The sequence below is a fragment of the Notothenia rossii genome, assembly GCF_949606895.1.
Source record: "Notothenia rossii genome assembly, chromosome: 3".
Taxonomy (NCBI): Eukaryota; Metazoa; Chordata; class Actinopteri; order Perciformes; family Nototheniidae; genus Notothenia; species Notothenia rossii.
Window position 1 is genome coordinate 69,781,930 of NC_136901.1, and position 13,780 is coordinate 69,795,709.

General features: G+C 39.5%; 1 protein-coding gene across 1 annotated transcript in view; it reads right to left on the bottom strand.

Moving 5' to 3' along the window:
* Window positions 1–1,523: 1,523 nt before the first annotated feature.
* Window positions 1,524–13,780, bottom strand: part of adrb2a (adrenoceptor beta 2, surface a) — a 44,573-nt gene continuing 32,316 nt past the window's right edge. Inside the window, exons 2-3 of the mRNA XM_079671612.1 lie at window positions 6,528–6,842; window positions 1,524–6,154 (exon numbers count right to left, since the gene is read on the bottom strand). Coding sequence (XP_079527738.1) covers window positions 4,910–6,154 — 1,245 coding nt within the window. The 5' untranslated portion in view covers window positions 6,528–6,842 and the 3' untranslated portion in view covers window positions 1,524–4,909. The remainder of the gene's footprint in view (window positions 6,155–6,527; window positions 6,843–13,780) is intronic.

Sequence of the window (13,780 nt, forward strand, 5' to 3'; positions counted from 1 at the left end):
CACACCCTGTATGTATATTCATCACTGCCACGATTAAAATATCCGAGAAAAATGTCATATTGCACCAGAACAGACTAAAAGTGTTTTCTCTCCCTGGTACTTTTTGAAAAAAAAACTGTGGCTCAGACAACATGGTAGGTCTAGGTTTGAAAAAATTGCCCTTTTATCCTGTTCTTACGTATCCGATGATAGATTTTAGCATGCATGGACTGAGTATTTGAAAGCCTGAGCAGTTGAGAAAATAGGAGTATAATTTCCTGAATTGTTTTCTGTAAGTATTTCAAATTGTCTGTGAAGCTCCTTGAGCACATGGCAGAACTCACCAACTTATGTCTGAACACATCCCTGTGAATTGCCCTGAGTGCAATTCTAAACCTCTGAAAGACATGGAGCATTTGACACGACTTAAACTGAAATTGCAATCTGACACTGCGGGAGGAAACTTGAGTTTTAAAGGATTAGAGGGTGATGGGCGTTGAAGAGCTCTTGTGTGCAAAATTGCATGCATTTACACTGAACACGTCTCTGGATAACTGAAATTCCACTGCAGAGGAAAGGCATGAATAATGAGTCCATGAAAAGCCTTTAATCACAAGTGTGTCTATAGCTGATTCCTCAAAGTTTAAAGTAGCTCATAAGGCCATACCATGGCTTGTAGTAGTCACCCACATATGTTGGCTGAAATTACCACTTTTGGCAGCAGGTTTTATCTGCTCTAGCTAATTAGCAAATGTAAGCTAATGTTTGCTTAATAGGTTTGTTTAAAACAATGCTAACTGGCTTACCTTTTAATTTTCCAGCTGATTTGTTTTTAAATGAGAACCCTATAAAAGGCTCATTCATTTGGACATGACTGCTACATGCATGTTAGGCTAATAGACTGAGGCTAAAGCTAACTGTCAGGTTTAATGTCACTATCTTTGCCATTTGATGGTCTATCCAGAAGAAATAGAGTCGTTTTTGTGCGCTAGTAAGAATATAAGTATGATAAGAAAACATATTAAAAACCAATTAATCCTCACAGCCAGTCGCGAGAAGAAGAACTCGGTAAAATATGTCCACTCTTGTCAGTACAGAGCAACATGCCATTATAGATATATGCTCTTAAATGAGTCTAATGTATTCATATCAGGTTTTTGAAAGAAAAATGACAAATGCTGTCCACTCTGGGTAAGTGCAAAAATATTAAGAGATTTTTATGGCTCTATATATCTCCACTGTCCTCCTCCCTTGGATATCTTGGATGGAAGTAGGTGTTCTGTATGTGGAGCATTGGGAAGACATGCAGTTTTAAAAGGAGAGTGGAAACAGTTTCGTAATATACCGATCTGCTTCCTGTCCATCACTTCGGCTCGATCACATGTTTGTGACTGGTTTTCCCATACTGAAATAGATTTAAGTGTGTCACTGTGCAGGCTTGATGCATCATTCAGATGGTTCACATTTTAATCTTAAAATTTGAAGGTGTAGAATCAACTGCTCTCTGTTTCAAAATGTAATGAAAGAACACAGCAACGAGGACATTACATTCAGCATATACATAATTTATTCGAATACAAATGTCACAGCAGCACATACATTTGCTTTTTTATAAATACCACAGGACACCACATGTTGTAACAGGCTTCAATACCGTAACAAACAATGACAACAACTTGTGCGAAATTGGTTTAGCAAACATTTAGTAAACATTCAGCTGAGACACTTTTCGTTTTCACTCGAAAAAGCTTCACATGTCATAGGTTCATTTTTCATATGAATGCCAAAGCAATATCCATATTCACGTACATCAACCTTTCAGAACAGTTCACTTTTGACTACCTTTCTGTCGACATTTTAACTTTTAGCTGCAAACAGGAAAAAGGACTTTCACAGAACTAGTACAATTGAATCCCCAGCCAGTAATTGTTTACATTTCATGCACCCGAGCTTGGATTCAATTGTTTAATAATTCAACAAAAGTTTCATGAAAGTGCTATACAGTACAGTGCTACTTCAACAACCTTATTTAGATCATGGGGAGTAAAGTGACTTTTATTACATGGGAGCAAAATAGCAGTTGCATTAGCCCACATGAGACTTGATCATATTAAAATGAATAAAAAATGTTTTTCTTTTACACTGAATGACATGCCACATTGTAATAAATCCCTTCAACCAACACAGACTGTACTTTTAAAATAATCTTCTATGTTTCCAGAGATGGTACAAACATACCAATGGATAAGATTGTTTTTTCTCAGGGCAAACTTTTGCTGGGACATACTGTTCATTGTATGCATCAGTAGACACAACTTAAGCTGTACTTGGAATGTTGTAGTGTTGGATAATAACTCAAAACACAGTGCACGTAACTCTATTGTGTCCTCCAGCATGAGTGGGTGAAGCCATGAACTACATTCCTCATCAAACAGGAGTATTTATGAAACAGTAACCGTGTAAGACAGCTGAGGTGCAAGGAGAGGCCACTGCCAGGAGGGAGCAGTGTGGATATATACCAACTTCACTTGGACTAAAACAGATCACTTTGAAAGGAAATGGCACCAGTTCACAAATATAACACCACAAGTACACAAAGCAGACGTGCAAAAATGCTTTAAAAAAATGACAGGTCTTACATACAGAACCATTTTTCGATCCAGCAGTGACTTATTATTTCAGGGTCATTGCATCAATTAATTGTGAGTGAATAAATACAATAGTAAACTTTCAAACATTGGTCTAGAATATCTGTTTTGTGCATCCCGTACAGTTAAAAAGTGATGGAGTTAAAACCCTGGAGAGCGCTTGTTATGACATCCAACCCCTGAATTTACTTTGCTGTAAATCCATGAAGAAGAAAAACAGAAAAAGAGATTGACACACTGGAAAGCTTGTTTTTCACATGGCAAACATTGACGTAAGATGACACCGTATTTACGTCTAATCTTAAGGTCTGTGACAACAGTGCTGACCAAACCTAGCGATACAGTACATATGGATACCTCTGAGGGAACAAAGTTCACAGTTTTGACCTTCAGCTGACCTTAACGCTACATGCACTAAAACACAGGTCACTAACACCGATTTAGACTGGTGGAGAACCCCTGCTCCCCCTCCTGCCTACAGTAGCCACATTTAGCATGCTGTCACTTGAATCAGAACATAGAGATCCCCACATTGACTGGGGAAAAGGGGGTTACACTTGCAACACCTTAGTATGGGGAAAGTCTGTGGATTGACCTATTCAATCGCCTGCATCCAAAGCCCTTATTTTTCATTAATGCATGCCGTTAAGATGAGACATTCTCAAGAGTCTTAAAACCGGTGATAGAAAGATAGTATAATTTCAGGTTTGCTCTTTGGATCTCATCACATCTTATCATGAAAATGGGAATTGTATACATTGCAATGTACTAATCCGTTCCAGTTATCCATAGGAGGGAGTTATCTGATGAGCTAAACGGCGAAGATAATGGATTTATTCATGTTTATTGGGCTGGGCTCAGCTGGATTGGGGGCATGCATTTCCTGGAGACAGCACACCGAGCAGTGTCTAGAGTAGACTGACTGAAACAACTGGAGCAGCTGAGGCACTGCTCAATGGACTCCTAAGTGTCTTTTCAAAATGTGAGAGTGATTCTATAAAGATGTAGACATCCGTTTACAGTGAGTAGACTGGCAAATGTCAGGGAGCAGTGACAAAGGTGCTCGTCTTCGTTTCTGTCACAGTCTGAGTATATCACAGTCTCGTGCCTGGAACTCTGTTATCGCTTGTCTTTTTGTTTATTGTTGGTTGGGTTTGTACACTTGTTCCATGACTAAGGAAACGGACTCTCTGGTTTCAGTAAACACTGTGCTGAGACACAGCAACCACACTTTGACAAACAAACAGGACTTTTGCAACAAACAACGGTGACTGTTGCAACCGGCACATATAAGGGAGAAGAAAGGCTCACATAGTTTGGCTTATTTGCTATATTATGTACCAAACACCATCTTAAATGTCACATAAATAGACTAAATGCAAGACTTGTAGGCTGTGTAGCAGCAAATGTGTGCATTTTGATGTATTCAGAAAACAGCTGCAAGCTTTAAAGGTCAAAACCCAAGATCAACCACATGCCATCTGCTCTGCCTTTAAAGATATTAGATATCTGTAGGGCAGATAACGGAATCTGGTTGATACAACTTGTCCACATGTGCAGGTTTTAATATATGACCTATCACAGGATGGCCACAGCTAGATGTAGATAACTTCATATTTCTGGTGCTATCTGCTGGCAACAGAAACATGCATGTAACAGGTTGTAAAACACTAGAGCAGAGCAGAGCCACATTGCTGAGCAGTGAGAGACGGAAAGAGAGAGACTGACAGGTTCTGCCACACCTGTTGATGATCATCTTTCACACTATGACAAATCATCAAGAAACAAAAAAACGAAACGAAGCCAAGGCATGATTTGGAATGTATTTCTTCAAACAAAGCACCAAAGAGGCATTAAGTTTGATCTTTTCATGCTCCTCATCTGATGGAAATAACTCGCTATTCATGCCGAATTGGCATGCCCTAATGGAATGTACAGCCTCTGAATGAGTTACTTTGAATACCAAAAACATTTTTACGCTAATAAATTGTGGGATCTTTTGGCAAAAAAATGTGCCCACAAATTCAATCTGAGCCAGATAACCACCAATTGTATACTGTACACAACATATAGCAGAGTACAGCTGACATACTGCCTGAGTGTACACAGACAGAGAGACAGTCATATTAAAAAGTTAGTTATGAAACAAATGGTAAAATAAATGTGATGAGGTAGATGGAAGTTCAACATGAGAATTGTAACAAAAGTAAAAGTGGTTGAAAAATAAGATAAATACTTTCCTCTGCTGCTTATAACAGTTTTGGTTGAGCAGTCTCTAGCAGTCAGTTTGACGATAGGCCATTGTTGCAATTCCCGTTGGGGTCCACTGCTCTGTCCATAATGCTGCAGACCCCAGCTCCCTTCCCCTGACAGCCTTCATTATTGCCACTGTCTTCCAGGCTGCCCTTGCTCCTCCCTTGCTGCTCACTCTGCCAGCTGTGCCTGCTGTAGATGTATCCGTTCACCGGCCCCGCGTTGCTGAGGCGGTTCCTCTTCAAGCAAAGGATTTCCTTGAAGGCGTACCTAAACTCAGGACTCCGGCAGTAAATGAGTGGGTTGAAGGCAGAGTTTGCGTAACCTATCCAGTTTAGTATCCTGAAGGTGAGTTCAATGCCCTCCACCTTCCACATGGCCACCACCACGTTGAGCAGAAAGAAGGGCAGCCAGCACAGAGTGAAAATCCCCATAATAATGCCCAGTGTCTTTAGGGCTTTGTGTTCCCGCAGGCAAAACTTGGCCTTCTTATTGCCACGCCCATTGTTGGTCTCTAAAGAATTGAGGTTGCTGTTGTCGCTGTTGTGAAAACGTCCAACGCTCTGGTCAATCTTCTTCAGTTGGCGTCTGGCCACCTGGAAAACTCGGCTGTAGACAAAAACCATGACGATCAAAGGGATGTAGAAGGAGATGATTGAGGAGGTGATAGCGTAAGCCGTGTTGGTGTGGAACTCGCAGCAGCTGCTGTTGTCACGGCATACCTTAGCTTCCTTATCATCTGATGCCCACCACTTCATGTGGATGGGTAGAAAAGATATCAAGGCGGCAATCACCCATACCAGCACAACCACAATGCGAGCTTTGCACTTGGTGAGCATCGACTGGTAATGGAATGGAGAGGTGATTGCCAAATAACGGTCTATCGCTATGACACATAGGGTCTCGATGCTTGCAGTCACACAGAGAACATCAGTCGCAGTCCAGAAATCGCACCAGAAACTACCAAAGTGCCAGGTCTTAAAGATGATGTAGCAGGCACCGAAAGGAACCACAATGAGACCCATGACCAGGTCAGCGCAGGCCAGGGATATGATGAAACAGTTGGTGACATTCTGGAGACGCTGGAAGCGGGCGATGGCTGTAATGACCAGGATGTTTCCAAAGACAATGCACAGGACGAGTAAGGACATGATGATGCCCAGCACGATCATGGTGGCTTCACTGTAACCCTCCTCATTCTGAGCTGGGTCTGACGACGAGTTGAGCAGTCCCACACTCACATTGAGGTACACTGGGAGGGTGGTACTTCCCATCTGAAGGGACCACACACACACACACACACACACACACACACACACACACACACACACACACACACACACACACACACACACACACACACACACACACACACACACAAAAACAAAGATGAAAATCAGTATCTAAAAGTATCTTGATCAGAACACAAGACAACAAATAATTTTTCATAGAAATGCTATGCATAACAACAAAAGAAGGTAAATAAAAAAAACAAGCACGAAACAAAAGCCACATTTTCTGCAGTCTTGGTTATACTTCCACAAAAAAAGGAGAACAAAAGGTACAGCACCGACAACACAAACAAATTATTTACATCCTGCTTAAACAAACAGGATAAACAAGTCAAGCAAAAACAAAAGTACAAACCTCCACAGGTAGTTGTCTCCTTTCCTGCCTCCCATACAAAGTCAAAATGTCACTGTTCGGGTAGTTCCTTCCCTGTCACATGTTCTTCATTTTACTGTCTGTTTTTCTTAATCTCTGTACGTCTCACTCAGTGCCTCAGTTCCTCAGTTGAGGAGTGTTTCTTCTAATGTGTCTCCCAGGCTATTTGTCAGAGCCCTTATAACGTGCAGTGATGACATCATGGCCAGTGCTCGGCCAATCAGACAGCCAGCCTGCGGAGGGTGCTGAGAGCTCCCGAGAGTTTGAACACATTTTCCCTGCAGCCGTGCGTCAAATCTGCAAACACAAGGACAGGCTTTTCTCACTTTTAACTTTAGTTTTGAACATTTAAATAAGGATTATCTCTTGTATATAATGAGTAGTTAGTTCTGCATGCGATCACTTATTTTTAGAAAGAAAAATATGAGTTTAAAGTTGAGAGAAAACCTTTATTTTAGCTGTGCAGTCTAAGCACTGAGGTCCAACTGTCTGTTAAACCAATTTCACAGTTTCTACTCTGGAATCTACTGGGAGAAATACAACATTTGCACATTTCCTACCAAGCTTTAACATTACATGTATGCAGCACTTGCTATTAATAGAAATGGGTTTAGCAGAATGAAAAAAAATGTATGTAGTGATACATTGATAAATATCATAAGGTTAAATGCTTAAACTCTCTTGTTTCTGGTAAGTATGCAACCCAGCATGAACTCTGCCAGACACAAATGAAACTCTCACTCTATGCAGCATAAAAAAGGCAAAAATGTGAAAATATTTGCATTTATGTAGCGTTAAGTCTATGCAAATACTGTCACAATGCAGGGTTTTCATACATCTGGAAATCTAATCAAATTCTGAAACCCAATAAAAACGTATCTTTGTGTTAGACAAACAAACAGAGCTCAGTGCTCAAAACGAAATGCTACCTGTGACAGATACAATCAAAAAGGCAGAGGGATGAGAACAGGTCAGCCTCTGTGGGTCGTAATTCTTTTTCTGTGTTTTCAATGTGGGACCTCAGCTATGCATGTGGTCAGTACTCATTATTTACTATAATGATGTTTAGACCTAATGTGTGTGTTTTTTGTGTGGGGAAGGCACTAGCTGACTAGACTGCCTGTGGAAAGATTGCACCACACCAATGTTATTTAAAGGTGTGTTCTGCGAATGAATGTTTAATACATAGTAGGCATCAAATTAAATACCTGACTTATTTTCTGACTTCACACAATCAAACAGACATGTGCTGTAGATGCAGAATTTTGAAATCAAATTTCAGTTATTGTCATGTGCTTAGCTGTCTTTGTGGCTGTACGTAAAACTATGCTCTCAGACAGGCGTCAACAATAAATTGACATGTTTGCCCAGGCTTGTTGTGCAATGATTTTGGTGGAGTTTCCTGGCCATTAAGAAGAAATGCACTACGGTGCCAGGTGGGGCTCCGTTTGGGAACAATAAAACAATTATGAGTTTTCATTTTCATAAACAGGCTTTTAAGATAGTGTTTCCTCATTCATGTGTGCTTGCAATTATGTTTATGTGTCTATGTGACATTGAAGTATTTTGTGAAGTGTGTGCAATACCTAGGATGTCTTATAATGCTTTTAAGCCTTAATAATTTTACCTTGTATTGCACCCTAAGTGGGGGTCCATCTGTCTTTAATCCATGGTCAAAATTATCAACATAATAAAGGCATGGCTGTCTGGCCTCTTGTCTAGATAAACACTTTGTGGCACAATATTGCAGGTCTTCTGGGTGCGTTTCAAAGAACAGGGATATTTATGATCTCTGAATTAATTGGAATGTTTCGTTGACCTACTTTCCTTTTCTTCTGGCGGTACAATTGAGCTGACATTACCCTTAGTCTCAAAAGTAGTATCATAATCTTATGTCCATATTGTCCCGAAATTGATGGAAATTGACAGAGCCCATCTCTGAAGCTTGCGTCTTACATCAATGAGGGGAAATGTCTAGACTTCACCTAGGATTAACAATAATGCTCCCAGTTGAATCTCAATCACCTGATTTCAGTGACCCACATACTGTACCTTGCATAACCCACAGAACATAACTCCTGTTTGGCCTTGTTGATAAGATCAGTATGTTGTCTGCGATCCTTCACTTGCTGTAGAGATTGTGGGTCAAATGAACATTGGACCCTTTGTGGGCTCTGCTGTACTTTGCACGTCTCTGCTTATACCAACCTGATCTCCTGAAAATAACATTATTGTACATTCAAACTGCATTTCAATTTAATTCTGGTGCCTAAAAATATCTTTAGGATTAGGTTGCTGCAACACAGGCAGTATGAGAAAGGTAAAGAGCTTTTTGAACATTAAAGCATGGAGACAGTCACAGTAGAGACACAAAATACAAACATTAACCAGGAAATTAGCATAACTCATCCCCTTTAATAAGAGAAAATGTGTTACCCTCAAAAGATAATTGAAAATATAGTTAAGTTGTGTATAAATATATAATTAGTTAGACATAGGGTTGCTTTGATTAACACTGATTCGATAAAAAGCTGTTGATTTCATTTTATTTTCACAGTGCTGAGCTACATTAGATCTGTTAGTGCTGGCTTTGAGCTCTGAACTAATAATATTAGATATTTAAAAAGAAATATCAGTCAAGCTCTGCACTGAACTAATCAGCTAGCTTTGGATATAGGCTAAATGTGATTTCTGTTCAGCGCCCTGCTTTGGAAAATAAGAGGTGCAGGCTCGATTAATCATGACTGGTTTCCTCAGTTTGTGACATCTGTGTTCCTGTATCCTGTCACTCCCAGGCAGAACCCGTTCACATTTGGATAGCCCTCTAACTGTCTTGGATACTGTCCCCAGTTATAGTTTACACTGTTTAGTCAAACACTTTTACAATAAATCTATCTCCCCTACACTCAATCTCATGCTCGAAATTGTACTTTTCTACCGCATAGAAAGTGGTAATGATGACCCGATGACCCTTTATTCACCTCTACCTCCCCCACATATCATATATTTTTCCTGTACTCTGTGAGGAACAATACGTGGAGGCATTGCTCCTCTGGGGAAAGCTCCCAGCAGCATGAGAGGAAATGAGAGAGCCTAAATACTTTCACTCACTTGTTTTCTTAAATGTCAAATTACTTTAGTGGTATTACATTTGCACTGTTTGTAAAAATAAACACAACTAAGGACTGCTTACTGTATAAGGTTTCCTGTTTGTTAGATGATAAGACTGACACCCCTCTCAGACATGTTTTTATTATCATTATCTGCTGTAATTAGCTTGGTTAAGCATGAGCATTCTTTTTTTGGACAATTTAATTAAATATCAACACTGAAAAATCAACACGCCTTCTTCTTATTTGGTCAACACCATTAAGCTGCATTCACATGATAAACAAGTTGCTCTTTGCCTACTGCGACAAAGCCTTACGGTGAAAACAACCAGGTATGTTTTGTTTCTATTGTTACCTCCCATGCTAGCTTGCGCTGCTACATACAGCTGGCATCTAATTAGTTGCACGACGAAAGGTCAGCGGAAACAAGGTCATAGTTGAAGTAACTTGAACTTTGAGGGAAGCGCTAGGCGATCACTTTCAGCGGAGCGCGAAACCGAGGGTAGCTCTTAAGCCCACTATGGGGTGGCCCCCCTCTCTCCATAAAAACACAACGTCAACACGGAGCCTTTTTACAACGTATCTTGTTAATGCAGTATAAAAAAAATGTATGGGCAGAATGTATATAGCTATAATAGTTTTAAAGTAATGTTAGCGGCCTATTACATTTTTCGCCTGGTAAACCTATACCCTAATCGCGCACACACACACACACACACACACACACACACACACACACACACACACACACACACACACACACACACACACACACACACACACACACACACAAAGACCCAATGTGTTTACTTCACACTTATACAAAATCAATGATGTGTGTTACCACATGTGCTCTACATTCATGTTATGCCTAACGATACATGTTTCTTAAGCAATGGTTTCTCATTCAGGAGAAACAAAGACAGGAAATAATGGATACATCACAAGTGAATTACAAATTGAATGTGGCGATGCGAATAAAAGAAAAAAAAAACATTACAGCTGATTGTCCAGCCGTGTCTAATCCACTCAATCTTTGTCTGATTCAAGGAATTATTGTTAGACTAACCTTATTATTATTTAATTGATTGAGACAAAGACATTCCTCTTGGGTTTAATCAAGAGCCTGAGCAAATAATTGGTTCTGTGGTAAGGCCCTCTGAGGGACTGGGTGTGGGGTCCACCCATTAGAAAATTGGGTGTATGACCATTAAATACCAAAACTCCCAACACTGCAATGCACTTTATTGTTGCATGTGGGGAGTTGGTATTTAGTGTTGTTTAAATTGATTAAAAAATAGGAAAAGAACATTAGTTTGTATATTTTGAATAGATCAGATTATATATAGGCTATATGCAGCTACTGAACGGACGTCATTGTTCATTCAGTTTGCGCCTGATAAAGTTCAGAGGGAGGAAGAGGTCGTAAAAACACTTCAATATGCTATTCAACAACACTTGGGCTGTGGCTTCCAGACAGAGCTCAACACACACAAAGCAGTAATAACAAATAACTTCTTTACGGGGGTCTGACCCATGTACATTAACACATGCAGTACAGTATATAACTCAGGGTGGTGTTGTGTGTGAGTGCACACATGACACATCACGCTCTTTAAGAACTTAAATGTTTAAGGCTAAGTAGGAATTTCCCTATGCCAAAGGCACAGTCAAATACTTTAGCCGATTACATAGAAATTGCTCTTCTCATGGTAGTCACTTTATTTGTGGTATTAATCATAACACACAAAGAGTATGACTTACAGAGGGTTTCAGACTTGTATCAAGGTTGAATGCATTTATTTAAACCCATGACCAATTTGGTTAACCAGAATTCCCTGTTAGAAAGGGGTTCTTCCCTACCTCCTAAGGATTTAAAGCAGGATTTATGGTGCAAATTAGGCAGTCAAGGCCTGAGCTGAATTATTACCTTTGTTTAACTGTATGAGAAGAAATGGATTTAATTAGTGTGTGGAAAATGTGTACCATTCAGCAAAAAGGTCCCTGTAGACCTCCACAGAGGGGAATTAAAACCATTGTTGCATAAGAAAAAAACAGCAATTTGTCTCAAATCTAACAATACAAATGCAATAAATAAAAAATCTCAGTTTCTTTAATACCTCAAGAAATGTTAATGGTGTCCTAGGTCTTGATGCCATTAAAATCTTGATTATTGTGTCGTCCTATACTGTTAATGACCACAGGAAGTGGTGAATGTCATGACAGTACAGGAAATACAGGCATAAATAAATGAACAGCTATACCCAAACCAATCCTGGAGCTGCCAACAATATTAATCATAAATGAAGTCTTTGAGAACCAGTCATTATTCATAGAATGGTTATTGGATGCAAGCCTTTTCTAAGTATTTTGCTTTCTGACCTTAAGTTCGCCACCAACTTCATAACACAGCGATGTTGGTTAATTTGTTCTGCTCCGATAACTATTAAATCTTCAATAGTGTACACATCTGCATAACTGACATGACTGTGGATGCAGTTGACCAATGGAATTACAGTACAGCCCTTTGTTCTTCTTCTGTAATGAATAATATGATATACTGTTTAAACAGGGCTCATTAATTTCCCTTTACCACTCATGGAAGCGAACCAATCCCCATAAAAACTATTCTGCTACCCTCTTTTACAGTCAAAGATCACATTAAAACGTTAAATCTGACCTTTTAAAAGGGAGCACGAGATGTGTGCCAAGGCTATCTTTTGCGGTTCAGCTGTAATACTTAAGAGGAGGTCTTTCCATACCTTTGGTACAGGTAACATGCAAAAGCCACATTTAAATATAATTTTTTTACGATAGCTCTTGCTCCGCATGACCCAACATTATCTTTTTAAGCTGTTTTCGGTCTCAATGTGTTTTCGTCTGTCCTGCTGCCGCACACATGATACCAAATTGGTGTTTTGTTCTAATAAGTTGTGAATGTCTCCCATACACTGTTAAATATAAATCTGCAGAGATGTTTACAAGCTCACTGAAGTCATATCAGTAACTTGTCAATAAGTCATACCTGATATGCACGGACTTACGGACTGTTTTTTAGTTTTTTGCAGTGTATGTATTTAGCTTACCTTTAACCTTTGTGTGCTCTTTGGGCCTGTTGGACCCGTTTTCAGTGTTTTCATGCACCCCAGGGAAGATTTTTTTTTAATGTTGAAGTTAAATGCATCAATCTGGTGCACTTTGAGCACAAAATGAATTTATGGATACAGCTCTCAACACTCATATGAAAGGGAGCTGTATACTTTTCAATAATCCAAACATCTTTAGAATATGATCACGACCAATAAAAAAATCAGTTAAACTTGTTTATTCTTATCTCATGTTACCTAGTTAGCATTCTTTCTTTTTATTTATGCATATTACTCTAATCACTCCCCTTTTAAACTGTTTTTTTTTTTTTTGTACTGTCCTATAGTACACACTGGAATGATTTCTTACTTTATCTATATTAAATAGATAAAGGTGTGCTCTCTCTTGCTCTCTCTCTCTCCCTCTGTCTCGCTCGCTCAAAGAGGCGATGACGGCTTGCGTTAAAAAATAATAATAAACATATTTGTAAAGTGGGGGGACACAAACGGGATTTCGAAAAGTGGAGGGGGACATCAATCTATCTATCTATCCATCTATCTATCTATCTATCTATCTATCTATCTATCTGTCTATCTATATATAGGCAGGCAGGCAGGCAGGCAGGCAGGCAGGCAGGCAGGCAGGCAGGCAGGCAGATAGATAGACAGATAGATAGATACTTAATTCATCCCAATTGTGAAATGTGTGGAAACAAGTATAAACATAATAACATTAAATACAAATGAAAGCAATAGACAGGAATATATGCATATACAGTAGAAAGGAAAGGACACAATGAATATTATAACATTTAATGTAGCCTCACTATGAAGGCTGACCTAAACCATCATGCTCTTACTTTGAAAACCATGCGGAAATGTCGTCATCAGCAGGCCATCACGTGGTTTCTGAAAATAACCGAGTGACACGAGTAGATTTTAGCCGAGACCGGTGGAAAGTTTGTCTCGAAACTCCGTGTGTGTAAAAAGACGATCCACAAGCAGAGATTTGAGATCCACAAGCTGAGATTTGACATCC